The sequence below is a fragment of the Rhinolophus hipposideros genome (genome assembly GCF_964194185.1).
Source record: "Rhinolophus hipposideros genome assembly, chromosome: 23".
Lineage (NCBI taxonomy): Eukaryota > Metazoa > Chordata > Mammalia > Chiroptera > Rhinolophidae > Rhinolophus > Rhinolophus hipposideros.
Window position 1 is genome coordinate 16,025,110 of NC_138069.1, and position 24,761 is coordinate 16,049,870.

At 44.9% G+C, this 24,761-nt stretch overlaps 3 protein-coding genes across 5 annotated transcripts; 2 read left to right on the forward strand and 1 right to left on the reverse strand.

The window, feature by feature from the left end:
• Positions 1-151: 151 nt before the first annotated feature.
• On the reverse strand, positions 152-11,367 carry HARS1 (histidyl-tRNA synthetase 1). Of its 2 annotated transcripts, none has more exons than XM_081035886.1 (13): positions 11,193-11,367; positions 10,819-10,908; positions 7,595-7,714; positions 5,353-5,448; positions 4,587-4,712; positions 3,820-3,927; positions 3,571-3,669; positions 3,246-3,339; positions 2,911-3,038; positions 2,578-2,820; positions 1,217-1,333; positions 929-1,016; positions 152-545 (listed from the first exon to the last, which is right to left on the reverse strand). In XM_081035886.1, the coding sequence occupies exons 1-13, from the start codon at positions 11,280-11,282 to the stop codon at positions 475-477; spliced, it is 1,470 nt and encodes a 489-aa protein (XP_080892012.1). In that variant the 5' UTR covers positions 11,283-11,367; the 3' UTR covers positions 152-474. The 2 variants fall into 2 exon arrangements, with proteins under 2 accessions (XP_080892012.1, XP_080892011.1); XM_081035885.1 differs by having other exon boundaries at positions 870-1,016.
• Positions 11,368-11,402: 35 nt separating this feature from the next.
• LOC308492000 (histidine--tRNA ligase, mitochondrial) lies at positions 11,403-18,509 on the forward strand. Of its 2 annotated transcripts, XM_081036251.1 has the most exons (14): positions 11,427-11,484; positions 11,576-11,726; positions 12,955-13,029; positions 13,301-13,420; positions 13,546-13,641; positions 14,350-14,475; positions 14,584-14,691; positions 14,947-15,045; positions 15,355-15,448; positions 15,777-15,904; positions 15,998-16,240; positions 16,393-16,509; positions 16,737-16,883; positions 17,304-18,509. In XM_081036251.1, the coding sequence occupies exons 2-14, from the start codon at positions 11,619-11,621 to the stop codon at positions 17,361-17,363; spliced, it is 1,521 nt and encodes a 506-aa protein (XP_080892377.1). In that variant the 5' UTR covers positions 11,427-11,484; positions 11,576-11,618; the 3' UTR covers positions 17,364-18,509. The 2 variants fall into 2 exon arrangements, with proteins under 2 accessions (XP_080892376.1, XP_080892377.1); XM_081036250.1 differs by having other exon boundaries at positions 11,403-11,726.
• A 468-nt stretch (positions 18,510-18,977) lies between these two features.
• Positions 18,978-24,317, forward strand: ZMAT2 (zinc finger matrin-type 2). The gene is made up of 6 exons (XM_081036254.1): positions 18,978-19,025; positions 19,343-19,436; positions 20,491-20,614; positions 21,850-21,923; positions 22,387-22,532; positions 23,258-24,317. The coding sequence occupies exons 1-6, from the start codon at positions 19,008-19,010 to the stop codon at positions 23,399-23,401; spliced, it is 600 nt and encodes a 199-aa protein (XP_080892380.1). The 5' UTR covers positions 18,978-19,007; the 3' UTR covers positions 23,402-24,317.
• The last annotated feature ends 444 nt before the right edge of the window (positions 24,318-24,761 follow it).

Below are 24,761 nucleotides of genomic sequence, written 5' to 3' on the forward strand. Positions count from 1 at the left end.
TGGTAAACCGGCAAGTACGGACGCTGTTGGCAAGAACCTCAGAGGCACCCTTCATCTTGGACAAAAGCCGATGGCGCCTTCTGTAAGTCTTTCTCCCCATTTTCCACTGCTAAAGTGCTCAGGCTCTGACGGAATAGAGACACAGGCAGGCTCCAGTGGTTGAGGCATTTTATTGGACCTTTGGCAACTGGTTGTGGGGAGCAGTCCGTGGATCTGCTGTAGGGCCCTGCAGAGGAGGCCATCTCAGGCAGGGAACCTGTAGCCCACAAGCAAGCCAGACTGGCCTGAGCCCCCACGGCCTTTTTGCCTGTGATTACCAATAAAATCATAATAAAAATAAAAAGTCTCTGTTCTGACGACTCTTCAGGTCTTCCTGGTGGAAACAGAAGTGTGCAAAGCTGTTGAAGTACATATGCAGTTTTGTCTTAGCCTTAAATGGTGCCAGTGTCACTGTTCTTTGACAGTTTGCTCAAATCAGCAGCTGCAAAGGGCTGGCTTGTTCTCCTTTTGATTTCCTCCACAAGGTCTTCTCTTCGAACATCCACCTGGCCAGGATGAGGGAAGAAAGTGGTATGAGCATCTTTCACTCCACTTCTCCCTGAGGGCCCACTCCTTCCTCTAGTCATCCGGCATGGCTCAGCAAGGAGCAGAAACCCAATCAAACAGCCCAGGGTAGACAGTGATTCTTGGGGGAGCCAGAGACACAGGGTATATGTGGGGATGGAGATCTTACCCTACCATGACCACAGAAACAGGTTAAGCCCTTGAGTCCTTCACAAGTGGGTACTTTGCTCAGGTCTTGAGTAGGCATCGGCCTACCAAAATGGCATACATTCCCTGTCCCTCAGCCTTTTTATCCACCTGCTTACCTCCTCCCTGCTGGCCACTGAACGAAGCTTGATGACCCCATCCTTGAGCTCTTGCTCACCAATGATGGCCACCAGTGGGATGCCTGCCTCTTCACAGTACTGCAACTGGTTCAGTAATTTTGGGTTCTTCTTGTAGAGCAGCTCTGCCTGCAGGGGACCGGGGCAGAAGATGAAGGCTGGCTTCTGCCATCCTCAGGGACATCCTCCTGGGGGCCCAAGCTGTCACCTTGCTCTTAGCTCCACCCCCAAGAAATCACAGAATAGCAGGGTCACAAAGGGTGAGCTTTTATTTAGTCCGTGCCTAGCACTCCCAAGGTTACTGCCACCCTGGGGCTTGCCTTCTGTACCTTGATCCCGGCATCCCATAGCTCTGAGATAAGCTTCAGTCTCTCTTCCAGCAGCTTCTTCTGCGCAGATGCCACAAGCACCTGTGTCTCTGTGGTCCGTACTTTCTCTTCCAAAACCTGGGCAAGGTGCAGATAAGAGTCAGTGGGCTACCCTTTACAACATGTTCAGGAAGCAAACAGAGCAGGCCCTTGTCAGGATTCTGAGGCCAGGCCCAACTCAGCGAGCTCCACCAGGGCAGGGGCCCAGTCTTCTCATCTAGCAACTGGGCATAAGGTAGCTCTTAGAAGATACAAGAACTGAACTGACTGGCTTGTACACGTGAGTAGCCAGAATAAATAATCCAGGGGCAAGGGCAGAGGTAGCTTATGTACAGTTACTTCTAGGTCATCTCCATCTAGTACCTTAAAAGCCCACAAGAACATTCACACAGAAGTGATACTGTGAGCCCACCAGGCAATCCAATCACCCCTGACAATTCTAGTTCCCACTTACCATCTGCCTAGTCAAGAGACTGTGCCTCTTATACTTCAGCCATAGGACACAACCCAGGGTGTGTGTGGATGGGGGGAAGGGAGGATGTTGCTGCTGCCTTGTCTTTTTCTGGAAACCTATTTTCACAGTTCTTACAACATAAGATGCTTAGTGGAACAGTGACTTCAATTGGGACACATAGGTGGATTCCACTCTAGAGAAAAGGATGGAGCGAGCAGTGGGAAGGTTTCTGCCAGAGCATTCCCCAGGGAATGAAATGCAAGCAGCCTGGTAAGAGCAGCAGAAGCAAAAGAGCGCTTATGGCCATGAGGGGCTTCCCTGGTGTTACTCTGGGTACTAGAGAGTCAAGACAGCCATCTGGTTGGGAGGAAGACTTTGGAGTTACTGCCTGGATTCAAATTCTGACTCTGCCACTCAAAAGACTTAGAACTTTAGGTAATAATCTATAACTTCATCTGAAAAATTTAAATGATAACAGTAGCTACTCTCAAAGGGTTGCTGAAATAATTTTATTAGGTAACGCATGAAAAGCACCAAGCACAGTGCCTGGCACAGAATAGTAAAATATTAAGTATTCTGTATTGTGAGGAAAATTCAGGTCATTAGATATACCAGCCTAAGTTCCTGACAGCTCTGAGGGAAGTAGGGACCCACACAGCAAGGGATTTTGTGAAAAAAGAATGATTAAATATCCCTAAAAGCTGACTAGAATGGGGTGGGAGTCTGTGAAGGACAGCGACCATCTTTTCTCCATTTCTCTGCAAAGATGCTCCTTGCCCAAAGCAGCACCGCTTGCCCCCTTGGAGATCAAAGAAGATATGATAGCTTGGATGTCACCACTTGCACAGACTGCCTTCTATCCACTTACCTCCAGCCTTTGCTCCACGATGGAGAAGATCCGTTCCACGCCAATGCTGAGCCCCACGCATGGCACCTTGCGCCCTTTGGGGTCGAACATGCCCACTAGCCCATCATAGCGTCCTCCAGCAGCTACACTGCCCACACCCAGGGGCTCGTCCCCTGCTCGGACTGGGGTCTGTAGCAACACTGCCTCATAGATCACCCCAGTATAGTAGTCCAGCCCTCGAGCAAGGCTCAGGTCGAAGGAGATCTGTGATGACAAAAACAGTCAGTACCACATGAGGATAAGGATGGGAAGCCCCCGAGTTCAGCTAGGGCTCCCACCCCCAACCTGACTCACCTTGTCAGCAATGCCAAACAGGGTCAGGTACTCAAACAGCAGCTTCAGGTCTCCCAGGCCCTCCAAGGCCTGCTTGTTTTGGGATAGTTTAGGATCCTGGAGCAGCTGTTCCACCAGAGATACCCCACCTAAACAGACAGATTTGTGAGCCAGACTGACTGTCAGGAAGGAAAAAGTAGGGGCTCTCCTTTTTGGCTTGGATTGCACGTATGTGTGTGTGTGTGTTCTCTTTCTCTCTCCCCCTCCCCTACACACATACACACAGAGACAAGAGTTTCAGCTTTAGGCTTGAGGACAGTGGGATGGCTGCTGCGGAAGTAGAGTTCGTTCCTCACCATGCTGCTGGACGTAGTCCCCAATGCGGTCGGCCACCTCGGGTGCGAGGTCCTTCTCTCCTACCATCTCATTCTTTACTTCCTCCCAGGACACCTGGGCAGACAGATACCAGTCACGGACCCCTGGGCACCTTGCCCACCATATAGCAAGTGTGAGCCCTCCTCGGAGGGAGGGGGGCAATCTTGGAGCAGAAGCAACCGTTTAACATCCTGGGGCTGATCTTCCTTTGGTGGGCCTGGAGGCAAGCCCCTCTCTCCTAATCTTGTTTTCCATTTCTTAGGGCAGGTGGGGCCTGGGGGAACAAAGGGGTGTTTGGATTATTACCTTGTCCAGCTTGTCCACCGAGGAGCAGATGGTGCGGAACTTGCTGTCAGGAACCCCACAGATGGCAAACAGCCCATCTAGGATGCGCCGATCGTTCACCTGTAAGGACCCAAAGCATAGTGAGGACAGAATCTCTTTACATGACCCTCAATAGCCTCAGTCACTGGGCTACTGGCCTCTCTGCACAAGGACCTTCTCCTGTGAGAGGTCAGACCCTACTTTGCCCTCCCAGCCCTGTTCAGCTCTGACCTTGACCAGGAAGTCGCCTATCTGAAGTGAACTCAGGATCTCACACATGATCTTCAGGCACTCTGCATCCGGTATCATGGGGTCAAATTGCCCAGCAATGTCAAAATCCTGCAGGGAGAGGGGCAGGTACAGGGGTCAGGCATTTCACCTTTTTAAGGGGGGACTACTGGGAGCTCTAGTCTCCCTCTGTAAAGACCAGTTTGCACTCACACACATACCTTCTTCATTCTCTGATTCAGCCTAGAGGAAAAGCCCAGCATTTCTTATGTCTCTTACCAGTCCTGGTTTCCTTTCCATCTACCTTTGGGGCTATTCCTTCATTATCTCACTCATTTACTTTTCCTTATTTCCTCAAGCCACTGTGGGGGTGACGAGACAGCCTCAGTCCTTTTCTCGATTCAGCAGTTCTGCCTACCATTCTGGATTTGATACCTCAAATCCAATTTCCCCATCCTTTGCTGTGATCCTATCACTGTGATTTAATAAGAAGAGCACTGGACCAAGAGTTCTGGTCCCGACTTTGCCTTTCTTAGCCCTATGATCTCTTCATCCTGCTGAGCTTCAAGTTTAGTCACATATAAAATGGGGGGAATAATCCCTGTTCTCCCCTCCCCACAGGTCCTTTGTGAAATCTATGTGAAAATAGTAAAGAAACCTAAGGGTCAGCATGGTCTGGGGCATCCAGGGGGTCAGGACATCAGGGGCACTCAGGAGGTTCTCCTGGCTTGAGGGCGGGCCAAGTGACCCACCCAGCCTCACATACTCACACACTGGTAGAATTCCCGATAGCGGCCGCGGGTCATGGCTGGGTTGTCCCGCCGATACACTTTTGCTATGTGGTAGCGTTTAATGTTGGTCAGTTTATTCATTGCCAAATACCGAGCAAAAGGAACCTGATGACAGAGTTAAGGAGAGAGCCCCTCCTATTACAGTCTGGAAGTTGCTTCTCATCACCAACAGAAACTGGGGTCTAGACCCTCCCTGTGTCAGTAAAACCACCACCCATGAAAACAGCATTTCTGAACATCAGAAAAAATTAACTTTGTTAACACAAGGGGCAGCTGAAGTCTCAAAAAAGATCAAGGCTCCTTTCACCTTGGTAGTGTCTCCCCTGGGCTATGCCGAGGATGGCAGGGGGCTGGGCAGATTGGCCAGGGAGCAGAAAAAGGGCCCCATGTGGAATCTCTAGCAGAAGACTCTCTGACATAGCTTAGTGTTGGTCAGTTAAGAATGTTATCCACTGGACTGGGCAGGGGAGAGGTGTTCTGGAACCAGGGGACTGTTGGCAGAGTTGGAACTGGGCCCTGACATAAAGCTGAAGTCTCACTCAGATGTCAGAAGCCTTCTAAAGCTATGCTTTGTTTAGCCAAAGTTCCCCTCCTGATTTTTAGAGAAATAATTCCCCTGACTGCCAAAGGCGTCATCTTTGATCCCACCTATACCTGGTGTCCCCAAACCTGAGGCTAGGAACAGCCCCAGCCCAGAGAGGGCTGATCCATCCAAAGTGTCCAGAACCTGGATTTAGAAAGATACAGTGAGGTCATAACGAAGGGACAGCAGCTCCCCACCCTGGTCCTTCAGGTCATAGATAAGCTTAGAGTCTTCTCCATACTTTCCAGTAAGTGTTTCCTAGAGAAAACATAGACACGTGGTCACAATGATAAATACAATTTAATAGGAAGTTGGAAAACAAAAACCCACCATTCTAACATGACTGATTTCAACTTGTCTATATTTCCTGTTTTCTATCCCAATGCTTATGTATTTGATTCTGTTGTAATCAAAAGGAAACATCAATTTTGTTTTCCGCTCATCACTATTTCCATTGTGTGACAAAGCTGAAGTATTATTTTAAAGCTGCACAATATTCCAGTGAGAAGTAGCTCTGTATTTCCTTCCTAGGATTACACTTTAGATGTTTAGATTATTCCAACTGTTTAAAATGTTCCATAACATTTTAATAAATATATTTGGGTACATACTCTTTTGAATATTTTTTCTGAGGATAAACTCCTAGGAGTGGGTTATTAGATCAACAAACAAATGCTTTTATGATGCTTAAGATTTGAACAATGTCAAAAGCAGTCCTTTGCTCTGTGATGTCTTCAACAAGGTGATAACTTATTTTACCTACCAGTTGGTAAAATTTAAAAAGCCTGAAAATTCCCAGTGTGTAGAATCAGAAACACTCATATTTTGGTTGATGTTATAGGCTGAATTGTGTCCCCCTCAAAATTCATATATTGAAGTCCTATTCCCCAGTAACCTCAGAATGTGACTGTATTTGGAGACAGGGTCTTTAAAGAGATAATTAAGCTAAAATAAGGTTATTAGGGTGGGTCCTGAACCAATAAAATTGTATCCTTATAAAAAGAGGACATTTGGACACAGAGGGAAGATGATATGAAGATCCAGGGAAAAGACACTATCTACAAGCCATAGAGAGGCCCGCAACAGATCCTTCCCTCATGGTCTTCACAAGGAACTAACACTGCTGACACCTTATCTCATAGTTCTAGCCTCCAGACAATAAATGTCTGTTGTTTAAGCCTCCCAGCCTATGGTACTTTGTTAGGGCAGCCCTAGCAACTAATACAGTCGGTTAAGATATACATAAGTACAACCTTTCAGCCCAGCAATTCCATTTCTATGAATGTAGCCTGCAGATACATGCCCACCAGTACCAGACATTGTTTCAAGCACTGAATATACATCAGTGAACAAGACAAAGGCAGTCCATGTCCTCACGGATCTTCTATACTAGTGAGAAGAAACAGGCAATACACTAATGCAAGGAAACATTAACACATAAGTTCAGATAGTCATTGCTGCTCTAAAGGAGATAAAACAGGTTGATGTGATAGACAAGGGCTACTTTAGACAAGGTAGCTGGAGAGGATTATTTGAAGAATGGCATTTCAGCTGAGATCTAAAATTAAAATCAGTAATATTTAAACTGAAATTAAAGTCATGCAAAGAGCCAGGGGAAAAGGGAATTCAGGAAGAGAGAAGAGCAAGAACAAAGGCCCTGAGATAAACATTTAGTGTGTTCCAGGAATAGAATGAAACTAGAGAAGCATAGTGGGCAAGGGGAAGAATAGAACCTCGAGATGAGGTGGGAAAAGTGGGCAGTGGCCAGATCACGTAGGACCTTATAAGGCTGGGTAGGGTTTGGATTTTATTATAAATGCGATGGGAGTCACTGGGGTTTAAGCAGGGAGTAATGCAATCTGTTTTTGTTGTTGTTGTTGTTTTTAATGTATCAGTCCATTCTAAGAACTGATCTGACTTTTTTTTTAGGAGGGCACAGCTCACAGTGGCCCCTGTGGGGATCGAACCAGCAACCTTGGTGTTATTAGCACCACGCTCTAACCAACTGAGCTAACCGGCCACCCCATTTTATTTTTTAATAGCAAAGAACTGGAAACAATCTCAGGGTCCGTTAATAGGAGACTGGTTGCATATTTATACTTTATATGTATGGTTAGCCTGTATCTAGAAAACATCTCAAGTAGGTGCCATGGAATTCAATATGGATAGAAGCTGTAACTTCCACTCCTAAGAAGGGCTCTTTTGAAAGCTGTTGGCTACAACAAAGGTAAGTAAAAAGCAGAGCCTCTCCCTCTAAGCCATCCCGTCCCCCATCTCACTGGAGAAAAATATTGACTGGTCTTTGTCCACAATAGTAGAGAACTTGGGGCCCTCATTCTCTTGTCATCCTCTTGTTCATATGCCCACTCTCCCACCACGCAATTTCTCCTCACTCATCTCTCACCTTTAGTTCAAATACAGGTGTATCAATTACTTCTGCACCATGGCGCTTGAAGCAGCTGATGATTACATCAAACACCTTCTCCCGAACTGCCATCTGCCGGGGACTGTAATCTCTTGTGCCCTTGGAGTCAAAATCAGCCAAAGAAGCAGGGATAGGTTTTAAAAACAACAAATAAGGTCTAGAAATATAAAAACATGACCTCAGCAATGACAAATGCAAATGTTGCCCCAAACTTAGATTTTCCTACAGGCTACTGAGTTGTAAAACAAGTATAACAATTCCCTATTAATCACCACACCCATTTACTATCACTGTTCTAGGTTCCATTCCCTTTTCAGCTTGGTTCCGTTTTGTAGAATTCTTAGAACTCTATTCTCTGAGACATTTTCCTAAAAACTCTTCTTGGGTAACATTTTCCTGCCTAACAGGAAACACCTACTCAATGACAGGCACATAACGAATTCAAACTGGCTTAACTAGCTGAGCTCCAAATTTTACATTCTTTTCCAAAATAACTAAGAAAAAAAAATCCTAACGAATACTAATTGTGCTCTAATTTGTTTCTGACAGCCCTGTGACATGAGCTGGGCAGATACATTTTATAGATGAATCATAGGATGTTGAGAAGTGAAATCACTACTTGTGGTGGTCAGTGACAAGGCTCACTTCATTCATTTTTGTGAAAATGTCTGCCAAATACCCCAATCCTTAATAATTTGTCTTTCAAATAAAAAAGGTGTTCTGTGAAAAGATCATCTTAAAACTCACACAATGGCACAGCATTTTTCCTATTTTGAAATGTAGTGGATGTGCTTTATGTGTACTTCCCATTTCATCACAGAATATTAATAAAAGTACACTCAAGGATCGAGATTCCATAAAGTTAATAATTTTTACTGTCTTATCAAGGACATTAAGAGCAACTGATTATTTTTTACTGTGAGTGCATGAAAGTAAAGAACATAATGGCTATTAGTATAGTTTAATGCCACTGTCTTGATTTGTGTTAAGACACCAGCAGTTCTATCACCAGTGTTTTTGCACCTTCAGTGCAAATGAAGTAAAAAAAGGCAAATAACATTTTGAAAATAATTTTGACCATGAAGAACACTTGAAAGACTACTGCCCCCATGATACTGAGTTTTCTGTTATTAACATGAATCACACATCAAGAAATGTGTTTCAACTAAATGTGTGTTCAAACTAAAGTGGATAATAACTCTCCAGTATAATCTCATTTTAACATTATATTATGGAATTTTTCAAACATACATTATAGAGAATAGTACAAAAGACCACCATGTATCTATTACTCAGCTTCAACTACCATCAGCATCTGCTATTCTTACTTGATCTAAGCCCCAACATTTTTTTTCCGTAAAGCAAATCTCAAATAATCAATCTTATCATTTCATCCATAAGTATTTCAGAATGATTTTCTAACATATAAAGATTACACACACACACACACACACACACACACACACACACACAAAATACCTTAATTACAACCAACAAAACTAACACCAACCCTTTGTTATTATCTAATGCCCAAGCCGTGTTTAATTTTCCTCGATTGCCTCAATATCTTTTTATGGTTGGTTTGTTTGAATCAGATTCTAAATGAAGTCCATGCATTGTGTTTGGTTGACATGTTTGATGTCTATCATTAAATAGTTCAACAGTTTCCTTTCCTTTTTGAAAAAATGTCATTTATTTGTTGAGGAAATTGAGTCATTTGTCCTAAAGAATTTTTCACATGTTAGATTTGGTTAACAATCCTCCATCTCCCATATTTTCAGTAAACTGGAAGAAGACCTGATTAGATTCTGGTTCAATTTTTATTTGCAAGAATGGTGCAAATAAATAGATGGTGCTGTGTATTTATTACACCACCTCAGGAGGAACGTAATGTGAATGTCTGGTCGTCCTATTTTTATTATGTTAAGGCTGATCATTGGGTTTAAGTGAGGCGAGCCTAATCAATTATAAATTCCCCATTAATCTTTTCACCTTTACTTTTTCCTTAATAATTTGTCTTTCAAATAAAAAAGGTGTTCTGTGAAAAGATCATCTTAAAACTCACAATGGCACAGCATTTTTCCTATTTTGAAATGTAGTGGATGTGCTTTATGTGTACTAATAGTTTGAATAACTACTGATGATCGCTGCCTTGGGATTTTACACTGTCTCCTTAATCTTTGAAATGAGTTGTGTGTAGAAAAGAATAGCTCAATGAATTTAGAGGGTCAAAGAATTAGCCTTCAAAGGAGAAATCTCAATACAAGGAAGACAGATTATCTTCCCTCTTCTTTGGAGTTCAATTTCCCATACATTCATTGACTACCTACTTAGTTCCAGGCACTCTGGCTTCAGCCTCTCAGCATAAATAAAACCATGTAAATAACTAAAAGTCAGCAATAAATACAATAATAGAAATACATATGAAGTGCCAAAGGAACCCAGATGAAGGAGTAAATAGTTCCATTTATAGAACTTACAGGAAGTAGCGTCTCAACTGAAATCTTAGAGGCTGAGCTAGAAATCTTCTCCAACTGCATTCCACTCTGCTCTCCTCTATTTGGGTCTAGTCATATAGGTCTTTTTCTAGTTCCTGGAAACCACCCGGCTTCTTTCTTGCTTTAGGGTTTCCATACTCTGCTTGGACCTATCTTCCTCACACTCTTACCCTGGCTATCTTCCACTCATCTGTTAGGTCGGTTAGTGTATCACTTCTTCAGTGAGACTTTCTCAGACTCCCCAGTTCTTATTTTTCTGAGACCATCCTTGTTATGTCTTTGTATCACTTATCACAATTTGTAATTATATATTCACGTGCAGGATTACTTGTATGAAGTCTATTTCCTTCAGTCGAATGTAAGCTCTGTGAGGGCAGGGTATATTGTTCATCATGCTATATTCACTGGATTGTACAGTGCTAGGCACATAGCAAGCACTCAATAAGTAATTACTGAATAAAAGGAGGAGTAGCAGTAGCAGGCGTACTCCCCTACACATCCAGCTGGCCTCGTTTCTGCCATCACTTTGCCATCCCAGAATGACTCAGATAGAGTTCAATCCATCCCCGTGCCCAGAGCAACTGTTGTTTCCTCTGCAGCATTTCAGATCCTCCTCAGTGACCTGGTTCCGGGAAGCAGGCATATATGTCCTTGTGGGTGGAATCAGGAACCCTCTCAGAGGTTCTCTCAAGGAAGGACATTTACCTTGGGTGTTTTGAGCACAAACTTCTGTTTCCCTTCATCAGGGCCCAGCTGTGCCTTCAGTTTCAGTAGTTTTGCCACCTCTTCCTCGATCTGTGGAGGAAAGTAGTCGCTGGGTTATCACATCTGCTACTCCCTTCCCTCCTCCGCCATTCATTCAGTATCGCTCCTTCATCAGGACCTGGAGCAGATCTCTGTCCCCAGGCGTAGCTTTGCTTCTTTCAGGTCCTACCCAGGTCACCTCAGCACCCAGTCCGTCCGTCGTCCTCCCTACCAGCCGGGTCCCTTCTTCTCCACACCCCTGTCCTCTGTGCAGACCACCCCAGCTCTACCTCCTCCCCGCCTTGTGTTGGCCCCTCCTCAGGGGCCTCGGTCACCTGCTCGGAGCTGGCCTTCTGCTGTTTGAGTCCCCGTACACGCTCTCCCTGAAGTCGCACGAGCTCCTCCAACGCCGCACGCTCTGCCATAGTGGCTGCTTACTGAAGAGGCCTGACGTCCAAATCCGTGGTGGTGGCCACAGCCTCAGCTCGGATGACTTCCGGCAGTCGAGTCGCTGGCGCGCAAGCCTAGAGAGCCTCCGTCGAGTAGAACAACTTCCGGCTCCTACCGGAAGTGCCCAAGATGAGAGGGAGACTGAAAGGACCCGAGCCACCTTGCGGAATCTGGAAGGTGCAGAAGCGGTCGCCTCTTGCATGGTTTTCGGGCGTTTCCTATACAGCGCTCTGCACCCTTCCTGAGGTCCAGTCTGCCTCGTTCCTAGGTCCTTTGTCTCTTGAACCGGAAAGCCGGCCTCCTGCCGCAAGATGCCCCAGCTCGCAGTCCTGCACGGGAGGGCCTGGGCTGCGCTGTTTGGCCAGCTCCGGCGGCCGCCTCGCGCTGTCTGCATCCGGATGGTCCATTCTCATGGCCAGGTGAGCCAGCCTGAGCTAGCTCAGGTTTGTCGAGGCAAGATCTCCAGGTCTGAAAGCATGGACGGCTTGTACTCCAGTAGTATTACAATCGGTTTTTATTGGGTGCCCCCCATGTCTGAGCTAAACGTTTTAGATGCTTTGTCATTTAATCCTCATAGCAATCTTGAGAGATTGGGATTATACCTAAAATTATACAGTTGAGGAAAAGGAGACTGCAAGGTTAAATAATTTATCTATGGATACATAGGAAGGGAGAACTTTAATATAGGTCCACAATCCCTTATTTGAACCGATTGGGGCCAGAAACATTAAAATTTCTCAGGCAAAATATATAAATATTCCCACTGAGATGATTAACGAACCTAAGTAGACTAAGTTCACGTTAGAATTTATCTCAACACGAGATTTTGGAATGGCAGGAGAGGGTTTGTGGACTTGAACTGCCATCCTTTGGAGGAGAGAATCTGCCAAAGTATGGAACTACCCGTACCACACTCTCTCTGTTTCTGGAAGGGTATTCAGCTTGCTGGTAATAAACAGCATCACTGATTCTGTTTTACCTTGGGAAAGACCCTGTTGTCTTTCCAGCACATGCTTTGTGCTACAATGAACAAGAGGGTTCAGATCTTTGTTATTACTTTTCAGTCACAGCATCCTTTCAGTGTTTTTCTTTTTCTTTTTTTTTTTTTAGTTCAATTAGCAAATCCATTCCTGTTCATTCCAGGGATGTTCTTTGTTCTTGGGCTAGTCCTCTTCTGCCTTCAAGTTGCTTTTTCCCTGTCTCCAAGCCTAATGACCATTGCTACCTTATTAAAAATTTTGTTTTTGCTTTTTGAGTAGGAACTGAGAACTGGAAAAGATCATACTACTCCCTATCATTAGATGATTGGTGGTGGTAGTGGTGGGTTGTTTGTCTTCATTATCCTCAGGTGCTTAAACTTTTTCAGACAAGCTTGTATGGTATAGACCTGATCTCGTGTGTTTTATTATATATATTATAAATATGAACATGGGCAATGTGTGTGTGTGTGTGTGTGTGTGTGTGTGTGTATTAGATACAAGATGGGTTTTTGGAGGGGGGCTGAGATGGGGATAGATAAAATAGTGTTCAAGCTTCCTGTTGCTCAGGGCCAGAGCTTTTTGCAGGTTGGTGGAGCACGGGGCCAGACATGTCACAGGTCTGGCCAGTCTTAAGAGGAGCTACATCTCATATTCCTTCTTCTGCCAGGTTGCAGAGGCAGTGTTAACATCCCAACGGAAACCACATCAAGAGAAATCAAATTTTATTATCAAGACCCCAAAGGTAATTCCCTTTGCCCCACGCTGTCCCATTAGAGTGCCTTGGAGGACTGCCCTCTGCTCTGATTGTCTGTTCCTGACCCTTTTGAATGTCCTTTTAGACTACTTAAAAGAAAGAAAAATCTTCACTATTCTTGAGGTACTGGGGCTTATCGTTATCTGAACTCAAAGAGATTTCAACTCCAGACCTTAGATTATAGATGTAGTTTAACTCTTTGTCTTAAAGGAACTTGTTTTTTGTCTTTGTTTTCACTATGGCTGCTTTTGGTTTCTAGGGCACCAGAGATCTTAGTCCCCAGCAGATGGTTGTGAGGGAGAAAATTCTTGATATGGTTGTAAGCTGCTTTAAACGTCATGGTGCAAAAGGTTTAGATACCCCAGCATTTGAGCTCAAGGTAAGTAGAGAAAAAAAGTAATGGAATCCCATATTTTTCACCTGCCTTCAGTTTTCCAAAGGGCTTCTAGCCTGTGTTCTGGAGTCCTCCTTTGAACTGTGGCACTTTCTGTTTGACCCCTGCAGGAAATGCTCACTGAGAAGTATGGAGAGGACTCTGGGCTCATCTATGATCTGAAGGATCAGGGTGGAGAGCTATTGTCCCTGCGCTATGACCTCACTGTATCCTTCTGAGTGCTGGAGGCTGACTTATCTCTTTCCAAACCCAGAAGGGTTTGACAAAAGGGACAAGAGTGACTCTGGGACCATATAGGTCTAGTGGCAGCAGCCTTTATTCCAGTTTCTCCCAGAAGGCAATTCTGCCAGCAGAGCCTGGCCTGGAGCACTGTCATTTAACTTGAATGTGTATTGCAGTCCCTTGGGAAAACCTGCAGAAACACAGATTTCTGACTTTCAGCCCCAGATATTCCTAATTCTATATCTGGAGTGGGGTGTAGAAGTCTGCATTTTAAACAGGAACCTGGGTAATTAAAGATGCAGGTGGTCCTTGATCTACATTTTAAGAAACATTGACGTAGAAGTTGTAGGCAAATTGCGTTTGTACCATTTTGAGATGGTTGAGAACGGATCCAAATGGGAGGGAATGGCCCAGACTTAAAATTCTTGGGTCATTTCTATTTCTGCATCCCTTGCTTGCTACTGAACTTGTAGTTTTGTTAAGTGGGATTCCTTCGTTTGATAATATTCAATATATATTGAATGCTACGTACTGCTAGGCCTTGGGGATAGTGGGAAACAAGACAGAGAAGGTGCTTGTTCTCATCCTCTTGGATGAGATCCAACTGATAGAGGCCCAATCCTCCCTAATATCCTTACACTGGGCCTAAGCTTGAGATGCAGTGTCCTTCCTCCTTAACCTGTTTATGTGAGGTCCCTTTTGCTCGTTATCTGGCCATGAACAAGCTGAAGAAGATGAAACGCTACCATGTTGGAAAGGTGTGGCGGCGGGAGAGCCCAACCATAGTCCAAGGCCGCTACAGGGAGTTCTGCCAGTGTGTAAGTGGCCTGAAGGATGGAGCATGGTTTGATAGTTCTGGAGGCCACGACCTGGGAACCGGCTGCTCAGTGGAGATTCTTTTTTTTCCTGCCTTTTCTTTGCTATAGGATTTTGACATTGCTGGTCAGTTTGACCCTATGATCCCTGATGCAGAGTGTTTGAAGATCATCTGTGAAATCCTGAGTGGGTTGCAGCTGGGGGACTTTCTCATTAAGGTGAGGCCAGGGCTGAGGACTGAGGGGAGAAGTCGGATTTGGCCTGATGCTGTCCCAAAACATAGGTCACCCCAGCCTTTACGCCTGCAGCTCTAGGACTCTGTTAGTACAGCTGTTGCATTTCATATATATCTATATAGACATCCTGTGACATTTCCTTTCTATCCCTTTTTGAGTCAGTGGAGTAGGGACTGCCATTGTTTTGAGGGAAAGGGCATTGACAAGGCACCTGGGTTATTTCCACTGAGTTCACAGGTCAATGACCGGCGGATTTTGGATGGGATGTTTGCTGTCTGTGGTGTTCCTGAAAGCAAGTTCCATGCCATCTGCTCCTCGATAGACAAACTAGACAAGGTAACCAAGAGGACATGCTTCAGTAGACCCTATTAGAGTGTCTGTCCTGCCCTCAAATCTATACCCCTAGATAAAAATAAGGAGATATTGGCTGGAAGTGAGCTATTTATGGGAGGAAGGTAAGACATTCTGAAGCAAGACATGAGTTTTGCTGTGCAGTGGGGATTATGGCTGATTGCCTAAGCTTTCTCTGACTTTGCTGAGCATCGTGTTAGGTACTCGTGACACGTATACTGAAAGTGAAATGTCTTTTGCCAGATAGAGAAAGAAGGAGCTTGGGGCTGGGCTAATGTTTGGGTGTTTGTGCAGGTATCTTGGAAAGATGTGAGACATGAGATGGTGGCAAAGAAAGGCCTGGCTCCTGAAGTGGCTGATCAAATTGGGGACTATGTCCAATGTCATGGTAAGAACCAGGGCTTCAGAGCTATATGGCAGAACAGAAGTGAGGGTGATATGTATGTAACTTCTACCTCTGAAACAGCTCCTTTCTGGAGATGTGCTAAGCTCCAGAGCCTGGCCTGAATTTAACTCCCCTTTTATTTATTGTAACTACCTTATGTCTTCAGATGGCAAAGGTAGAGGCAGAGGAGGAGAGTCTGGTCATAAAAGATGAGGATCTTTTTTCTTCTTTTAAGAAAAGGAGGAGGACTAGCTAGAGCACATTAGAGATAAATCCAGATGAAACACATCTGGGTAAATAGCACAGACCTTATTTCTCTATGTCTCCTCAGGTGGGGTGTCCTTGGTAGAGCAAATGTTCCAAGATCCCAGACTGTCTCAGAACAAACAGGCCCTAGAGGGTCTGGGGGACCTGAAGCTGCTCTTTGAATACCTGACTTTATTTGGAATTGCTGAGAAGGTAAGCTGAGCTGGGAGTCAACCTCTTGCTGAGCTCTGGGGTTCTCAGGGTCCTCGGTCTTGTCTGGGACTTACTATAGCCTGGTACCCACAGATCTCCTTTGACCTAAGCCTGGCTCGGGGCCTGGACTACTATACAGGAGTGATCTATGAAGCAGTGCTGCTCCAGAACCCAGCACAGGCTCAGGAGGAGCCCTTGAATGTGGGCAGCGTGGCTGCTGGTGGACGCTACGATGGGCTAGTGGGCACGTTTGACCCCAAGGGCCACAAGGTGCCATGTGTGGGGCTCAGCATTGGGATAGAGCGAATCTTCTCCATTGTGGAGCAGAGGATGAAGGTAGGTCCTAGGTAGGGGTGGAGTGGGGCTGGAGGCCTGAAAACTATCACATTTCTGGAGGTGCAGTTGAGCTATTTTTCTTTATGTTCTTTTGGAGTTACTGGTGCAAAGGAATTTTTTATTAGTTTTACTTTCTTTTCTCTCTTTATTAGACGTTTGGTGAAAAGGTACGGACCACAGAGACTCAAGTGTTTGTGGCCACTCCACAGAAGAACTTTCTCCGAGAACGGTTGAAGCTAATTGCCGAGCTGTGGGATGCGGGGATCAAGGTATGGTGGAGCTCACATCCAGACTGTCTAAGTGTGGAGGGGGAATTCAGGCTCCAGGCCCACTTTACTTTAGGCCTCGGGTAGAACTCAAGATCTTGCCAGTCTTCACTAGACTTGTCTTCTTAGGGTAGGATGGCTAGCTATTTATTTCTTTGGAAATGCTTGCTCCTGGGGCTTGAGTTGTGTGGTCACTTCTAAAGCCCCTACTCTACCTTCATCTTTTTCAGGCAGAGCTGCTGTATAAGAACAATCCCAAACTACTAACCCAACTGCACTACTGTGAGAACATGGGCATCCCACTGGTGGTCATTATTGGTGAGCAAGAACTGCAGGAAGGGGTCATCAAGCTTCGTTCAGTTGCCAGCAGGGAGGAGGTGAGTGCGTCAGGCAGAAATAGAAGGGACCGAGTGTTTCTAGATTCTTTTTAAGATTCTTTAAGAAATATGTTTCTGTCTGAGGAAATGTCTCCAGGGTTAATAGGATAGAGATGAATGAAGACCCATCCTAGGCAACCATTGTAGCCAATGATATTGGCTAGGTGGGCAGAAGAAGGAAAAATGAAATCTTAATGGATGTTTTGAGACTAATGCACAAAATAGACACAGATTGGGCATTTGAATCCCTTTAGTCTCGAGGGCATACATTCTCCAGGTCAGCTTGAAGCCCATACTATTCTCTACTGGTTGCATAAGTAGTGGGAGCAGATACAGAGTAAAATAAATTTGGAAATGCAGTGGCTAAGGAGCTGGTATCACTCTCTTAGTTTGTCACATGAGGGTTCTCTTATGTTTCAGGTGGCCATTAAACGGGAAAATCTTGTGGCTGAAATTCAGAAGCGACTATCTGAGTCTTGATCCTTGCCTGATTGCTATCGGCTGCTCTTTGTAGAAAATGTTTCATCTAGGGCTGACTTCCTGATGGACTTCATAACTGCTGGCCAGGATGGATGACAAGTGCCTCTGCCTCCTCCATCCTTCCTGGGTACAGAACTGTAGAAGGCCCTGAGGACTCCTGGGCTATTGTGAGCAGCTCTTCTGCTTGGGTGCAGATGGCTAGTATGTGAAAGAGATGTGTTCTAATTGCGGAGTCAGATTTGAAATGCCATTGAATACTACCAAGAGGTGATGAGATGTTTACTATGAGCAAGGCTCTGGGAAAGACACCTCAGGCTGAAACGATTCTGAACCACTGAGATCAGAAGTCAGATACTTAGCATTTCACTGTGCTGTGGCTTCTGAACCAGATCCTGGGGAATTTGTCCACAACCTGCTGTTGGTCTGTCCAGGTTTTTGGAAAACAGCAAGAAGGGACAGTGGCTGCTTTCTGCTGTTTTTGAGGACAAAGCTATCCAAAGGGCATGGCAGTACCCATAATGATGTGGCATCTCTCTAGCCCATCCCCGGTTAACAATAGCAGGGTGAGGCTGTCTGTTTAATAATCTTGAATGTTGAACTTAATAAGTAACCTGACCAGATGGTCTGATCTTTTGAGATTTTGGAGACCATTTCTTGTGCCAGAATCACTGCTCTGACTATTCCCTGTCCTGCCATGGAGGTGGCTGTTCTAGAAGTGGTTGGATAAATAAATAAAATATGTAATGTGGTAGTTTGGGTAATTTGTTATCAAGGAGTTGGTTTGCATAGGCCATAGAAAACTCTTGAATGTACGCTGGAGAATTCTAACCGTGAGCTAAGAGTAACCTCCCTGGGGTGATGTTTCTGTGTTCAATGAAGGGAGCAGCCACAGTTTTCTCCTGTGCTCTCCCTCCCCACCCAACCCTCCCACCTTGGAGATACAATCATGTCGCTAAATCAACATATACTGAGCCGTCTGACAGTTCTTCACCCTAGAGTGTTGCTGATAACTGGCCTTCCCAAGTCCAAGCATGTTAATCAAATTGTGCCCAGTGGATTGAATGACTATAATGTTCCTCAGTTGAAGATATAAATGAATTAACCATAGGGTGAGATCATTGCTTCAAGATAAAGAAACAAAAGTGCAAAAAGCTCTCTATGTGTACTTTGGGGAGGCTGCAGCTTTTACAAACACTTCGGTTTGGTGGTGGTGGGGGAGCTTATCTTTAGTGCATACAGATAAGGGGGGCATCTGGAGTCTCTAATAACAGTGCTTCAACCTTCAAAAAGAAACCTGTTTAGAAACTCTTGGAAATGCACTCAAATTTGATTAGACTATTAGGGCACGGATTCTGTTTCCTCGTTTGTAAAACAGACGAGTTGAACTGCCTGCCCTGCGATGCTTTTGAATGCCAGGGCAAAAAAAGGTTTGCAGGCTCCCTTACTTCCGTGTTGCTTCATACTCGCCTTGCGCATGCGCCGTTTTCTTGGAGCGGAGGCGGGGCCGACAATCCTGTGTTAGAAGCCTAGTTTGTAGCTCGTTTAGAACACGAGACTCTAAGCTTATTGGAGGACAAGTTTGCTTTACGGCTGTAGGTCGCTTTTTACGGCATTTTCCGGCTTCCCATTCACTTCGCGGTGAAGATGGCGTCGGGGAGCGGTGTAAGTGTGTGTGAGAGGGAGGTTTGAGGGGGGTGGTTTCTCGGTGCGGAATATTCTGCACCTGACTGGCTTCCAAACACCTCCTCGCGTTTCTATGGCCCGGGCGCTAGAGCTTCCCCGTAAGGCCCTGGCTCAGCGTCAGTGGAACCGCGAGGTTTCTTGGGTTGGGGTCCTGAGGCCACCTCCGCCTTCTGGTGCGGTCCGGAGAGGTTTCGCTCTCGACAGGTCCCGGGGCCGTCTTGGCGGCGATGACACGTTTTCTCTGTAGCTCAGACACGATTAGCGATGAATCTTGAGGGCTTTTTCCCCCCCTACAGACAAAAAACTTGGACTTTCGCCGAAAGTGGGACAAAGATGAATACGAGAAGCTCGCCGAGAAGAGGCTCACGGAAGAGAGAGAAAAGAAGGATGGTGGGTGCCTGCCCCATTAAGGGCTCAGGGCGTTGTAGAGGCGATGCAGTAGTGGAGGGCGGGTGGAGAGTTGAAATGCGCTGCGCTACCCCGTGTAACCTCTGGCCGAGCGCTGCCTCCCTGGCCCTCGATTTCTTCATGTATAAAATGAGAGCAAGGAGATGGACTGAAGTGTTTTTGAGGTGTTTTTTTTAGCTCTGTTGTCTTCTACTTTCTTGCTCTCCCTTTGCTTTGCTCATTTAGAACTTTCCTGAAGGACAGGGAATAGTGGAATCCTTAGTAGTGGCAGAGAAGTTAGCAGAGTATTTTGCTGCTGTGCATTACTGCTGTTAAAGACCCTCTCTTTCCCTTCGTATCACTTAAGGGTGAGAAGAACATTTCTGGCCCAATCAAAACCTTTTCTTATCGTGGGAGAAGAGCTAGGGGACCCGCCAGGGAAGGTGTGATTGTTTGAGCTAGGATTTAGTGCTGTTCTCTTTGCCTTGCATGATGTCAGGAACTTCATGCCTCTCTCTTAGAGATTCCACTATACAAAAAGAAATGTCTGATTTTTCTCATCTGTTTTCAAACTTGTACATTCTTCTTCCACACTGTCTCACACACATTAACCTGTTTAGTTTTTATGTAACTTGTAAAATAGTGTTTGGCATGTAACAGGTAATTCCTAAATGTTGGTCCCACTTTTAAAATTTTCCCCAGCCCAGAAGAATCCTTTCTGTTATGCTTGGAGTATCTGAAAGCATTAGTGTCCTTGCTCCTTTAAAAGGTTGCTTTTTGTGAAAATTCAGAGTTCTTCCCTTCAATTCAGTTAATCAATGAATAGAAAACATTGCAAACAAAGCTTGTTGGCTTTAATGTAGAGAACAGCTATAGTGAGTTAAGGATTGCTTATAAATTTTCCTATTCAAATTCCTCGCTGCTGCCTGTTGTGTGCTTTGAAGTTTCAAAAAAGAAATGAGAGTAAACCTCTGGGTTTTGGGTTTCATGCATATCTTTTCCTCTCTGGTTAAGGAATTGTAATATTGAAGGGACTTCCTTTCCCATTATATTTCAGGAAAACCCGTGCAGCCAGTCAAGCGGGAGCTTCTTCGGCATAGGGACTACAAGGTGGACCTGGAATCCAAGCTTGGGAAGACAATTGTCATTACCAAGACCACCCCACAGTCTGAGATGGGAGGGTGAGTGGCTTTTCAGTTTTCTCTGTAGCCAGGAGTAGGTCTAATAAATTGTTGGTTTTAGGAAGTGTTAAGGAGGGTTCATTGCTCCAGGTTAACAACCTTTTTGCCTATAATTCCATCCTTAGGTTTATTTTTCTTTGTCCCCCAAGGTCTCAGGTTCATGTAATAATATCTCTAGGAGGGGTCACTCTGCGGGCTTATGCATATTAGCACTGTAACTACTTTTTAGTATCTTAAAAGGGATAATTGTTCTCCTGCCAGAGGAACAAATGAAGGAAAGGACTACTGAGGAGATTTCTAGAGGAGAAGTTAGGTGGAGCTAGAATGGAGCTAGGATCTATTGATGATTAATAAAGGGTGTTTAGGTTCCAGACTGGCTGTAAAGGTGGTAGTTGTTATGGATTTCTGGTTGTCCACCTCCTTCCTCGACTAAATTTATAACCGATAGGAAGAAGGATCCCACAAGAGTTCTTCATCCTTTTGCCTACTGCTACTCTATCCAGTTAGATTTTCCAGCAGGAGGGCAACACAGATAGCAGTGTGACATTTCTCTGAGCTATTTAGTAAACCCAGTATTGTTATTCCTCTCTATATTGGTGACTATTGCTATGTAAACTAACAAATTAACCCAAAGTTTAGCACCACAAAACATCAAATAGCTTATAATTTCTGTGGGTAAGGAACTTGGGAAAGGCTTACCTAGGTGGTTCTGGCTCAGGGCCGCTCACAAAGCTGCACTCAAGGTGTGTGCTGGGTCTGTGTTCATCTGAGATATAAGTGGGGCTGGAGGATCTGCTTCCAACATCTGTCATCTGGCTGTGGTTTGGTGGCCTCAGTTCTTTGTTCCATGGGCCTCTCCATGGTTCTCACAACAAAGTAAGTGGCTTCCCCAGAGAAAATGATCCACATGGACAGACTAAGACTGACGCTGTGTTTTTTTATAACTTCATCTTGGAGGTGACAAAGTATCACTTGTATTATATTCTATTGGTCACATACCAACTGCGGTACAAATTGGGAGGGGGCTACACAGGATTAGAAATACCAGGAGGGAGGAGATCATTGTGGGGTCATCTTGGACATTAGGTGCCACATTCTTCCAAGAGCTAAGGCTTTATGGAAGTGAGAAGTGCCTCCTTCTAAAAAGAATTTTTACCTAAAAATGTGAGTTTCTTTGTTGAAAACAGTAAGATCCATACCACCGGCTTTGATTCAATGCTGTTTCTGTTTGCTAGATATTACTGCAATGTCTGTGACTGTGTTGTGAAGGATTCCATCAACTTCCTGGATCACATTAATGGAAAGAAACGTAAGGCTTGGAGGTAGTTTGTGGCTGGGGCTGGGATTGGGCTTTGGAGTGGGAGGTGGGGGGACGGATGGGTTCTGTTCCCTTTTTTTAATGCCCGGAGAATTCTCCAGTTACTTCAGCACAGGCCATCTTTTACTTCATTATCTAATGTTTCTGTAGGCCATAAGGTGAGAGACACTGTTCTAGGCTCTCAACAAACCCAAACCATAGTCTTCTCCTGGGCTCAGCTGTCTCCACTGATCTGCATCTACTCAGAAAGGGCAATTGAAAACCATCTGCATCTTGTTGTCTGGAGCTCCTGCTTCTGGGAACAAGTAAAGCCAAGGGAGTTGTTTTCAGCTATAATTATTTTTGCTGCGTGATTTATGAGAAGGTGTTTTTTTTTTAAATATCAGGAAAAGACTTTTTGAGGGGCTGAGGATGTTGTGATGACCTTACCTTCTTCACTGTTGACCCCACCCAGATCAGCGAAACCTGGGCATGTCTATGCGTGTGGAACGTTCCACCTTGGATCAGGTGAAGAAACGTTTTGAAGTCAATAAGAAGAAGATGGAAGAGAAGCAGAAGGATTATGATTTTGAGGAAAGGATGAAGGAGCTCAGAGAAGAGGTAAAGCTCTGCTGTCCTTCCTTCTCCCTCCCCAGCTTGGAATTTTATGTTACGAATCATGAGGCTGTCTTCCTCATTTCACTGCCACCCCCAGAGGATACTTGTATCTCCTGAATTTCTGTATCTGAGGGGAAGCATTTATTGCCCTTGTTTGGGACTCTCATGAGCTGAAGGAAATGGCTCTAAATCTATCCTTTATTCCTGGATTCTCTGGGCCATACTTTTTTTTTACTACAGGAGAGATTAACTAAATGCACCTAGTCCCCAAGAGGCCTGTGGAACCTGGCTGACTGGATCAGAATTCTGTTTCCTCCACTTACTGGCTATGAATCTTGGGCAAGTTATACAACCTATGTGTGCCTCAGGTTCCTTCTGTTAGAGATCTTAGTATATAATATACACAAAGCAAGCACTGAGAGCAGTTGATGGCATGTACTACATTCTCCAGAGTGTTAGTTACTATTACATGGTTTTGCTCCCATAACCTTGTTAAGAACTAGAGATGACCTGGAAAGTAGGGTTGAGAAGTGCTCTCCACAGGCTAAAACTTCTCTTTCTTGTCCCTTAAAATCTTGACTGTGGCTTTTCCTCTGCTCTTGAAATTGTACTTGTCTTTAAATGTTTTCTCTTAAAGATTGAAAGGAATCTTGAATGAAGTTCATCTGTCTCTTTCAACAATGTTTAGCTCAGGAGTCTGAACTGATTCTGAGTGATTTCCCCCCTAGGAGGAAAAGGCCAAAGCCTACAAGAAAGAGAAACAGAAGGAGAAGAAAAGGAGGGCTGAGGAGGATTTGACATTTGAGGAGGATGATGAGATGGCAGCTGTGATGGGCTTCTCTGGCTTTGGTTCCACAAAGAAGAGTTACTGAGGCTTTCTATGCTTGGCCCTTTGCTGGGCTTAACTTTGTATGTGTGTGGGGGTCATTTTTCGGGGTGTACTTCGGAAAGTCCTTAAGAGTGGCAATGGGGAGGGCAAGAGGGTGGGTGTTTGTGGTTTCCCTCTGTCTTGGGGGAACACAGGAGGCAGAGGTAATGCTTTGGCATATTCCTTCAGCCTCACTTTATCACTGGAGTCACAGGCCCTCTGCCCATTGGTGTTCCCAATAAAGAAAAACCTCCTCTTCTGAGGCTGCTTTCCCGAAACTTCCCCTGCATCTTTCCCTCTTCATCTATCTAATCTCTGAGCATCCTACATTTATCTTGTGTTCTGCCTTTGTTTTAATTTTGACTCTTGCTTAGCCCTCAGTGGAAGGGTTTTCTGGGCCCCCAGTTTCCAGTTGATACCATGTCCTTGGCCAGCCCCCCCGCCCCTTTCCCTTATGCCCGTTGTGGTTCTCTGGCCACTTGTGCATGCATGTATACTTCTGCCTGCATCAGTGGTATGTGCGGATGTGTGTGCATGAATCTGTCACATAAGAGGGGCCTGAGCTAGAATCTCAGAGTATTGCTGCCTTGGGGCCTGAAGTTCTCAGTTTCCTCAGTGCATGTAACAGGATATTAAATGGGATGAGTGTTTGGTGTGGTTTTTGTCTGGTGAGTTTTTTAATCTCCCCTCCCCTCCCCATATATAGACTGTTCAGCTTTTCCTGTTTGTTTTATTTTATTGAGGATGACTGTTTTTGTCTTCCTTGTGAGCAGGCTCTTGGAAGGACCTGTTTGATGCAAAAAAGAAAATGGAAAAAAACCCAACACCTCATATGGGAGCCCTTTGGTCTCTGAGGCTGTTCAACATGTACAATAAATGGCATTGACTGGGCCTATTTCACATTTGGTGGAAACATTCCATATTCTTCCCTGTGTATTGTTTTTTTCTTCCTACACTGAGGATTTCCATGTAGAGTTTGTTCTTTCTTCATCTGAGCCCTGTCACTTTTGTTTTCTAGGTTCCTTCAGCATGAGTTGTATTTTCCTCTGATGGGAACTGTGTCCGGAAGAGTCTGAACAAAACCTTTCCTGTAATTTTAGCCTCCTTTGATCTTATTTTTGGAACAGCAGAGCTGAGGGTTGAACTTAGTGTTTTCCTCATTATTGCATTTAGGCTGGGCACAGGGTTACTCACTCTTGGCACTGTTGACATTAGGGGCTGTAAAATTCTTTATTGTGGGAGCTCCCTTGTGCATTGTAAGATGTTTAGAAGTATCCCTAGCCTCTACTCACTAGATGCCGGTAGCACTCCTTCCCCAAATTAATGACAGATAAAGATTTCTATGTCCCCGGGAGGTGTCGGGG

What these genes read in the sequence shown, in the direction of transcription:
- ZMAT2 (XM_081036254.1), top strand. An exon ending in CCACAGTCTGAGATGGGAGG is followed by an intron (nt 20,615 to 21,849) that starts GTGAGTGGCTTT and finishes TCTGTTTGCTAG; the next exon opens with ATATTACTGCAATGTCTGTG. An exon ending in TGAAGGAGCTCAGAGAAGAG is followed by an intron (nt 22,533 to 23,257) that starts GTAAAGCTCTGC and finishes TTTCCCCCCTAG; the next exon opens with GAGGAAAAGGCCAAAGCCTA.
- HARS1 (XM_081035885.1), bottom strand. Translation starts at nt 11,282, where the DNA reads ATGGCAGAGCGTGCGGCGTTGGAGGAGCTCGTGCGACTTCAGGGAGAG. An exon ending in CCCTTCGTTATGACCTCACT is followed by an intron (nt 4,713 to 5,352) that starts GTATCTTTCTAA and finishes CTCTGTCATCAG; the next exon opens with GTTCCTTTTGCTCGGTATTT. An exon ending in GGACTACGTCCAGCAGCATG is followed by an intron (nt 3,039 to 3,245) that starts GTGAGGAACGAA and finishes CTGTCTGTTTAG; the next exon opens with GTGGGGTATCTCTGGTGGAA.
- LOC308492000 (XM_081036250.1), top strand. Translation starts at nt 11,619, where the DNA reads ATGCCCCAGCTCGCAGTCCTGCACGGGAGGGCCTGGGCTGCGCTGTTT. An exon ending in CGATAGACAAACTAGACAAG is followed by an intron (nt 15,046 to 15,354) that starts GTAACCAAGAGG and finishes GTGTTTGTGCAG; the next exon opens with GTATCTTGGAAAGATGTGAG. An exon ending in TATTTGGAATTGCTGAGAAG is followed by an intron (nt 15,905 to 15,997) that starts GTAAGCTGAGCT and finishes TGGTACCCACAG; the next exon opens with ATCTCCTTTGACCTAAGCCT.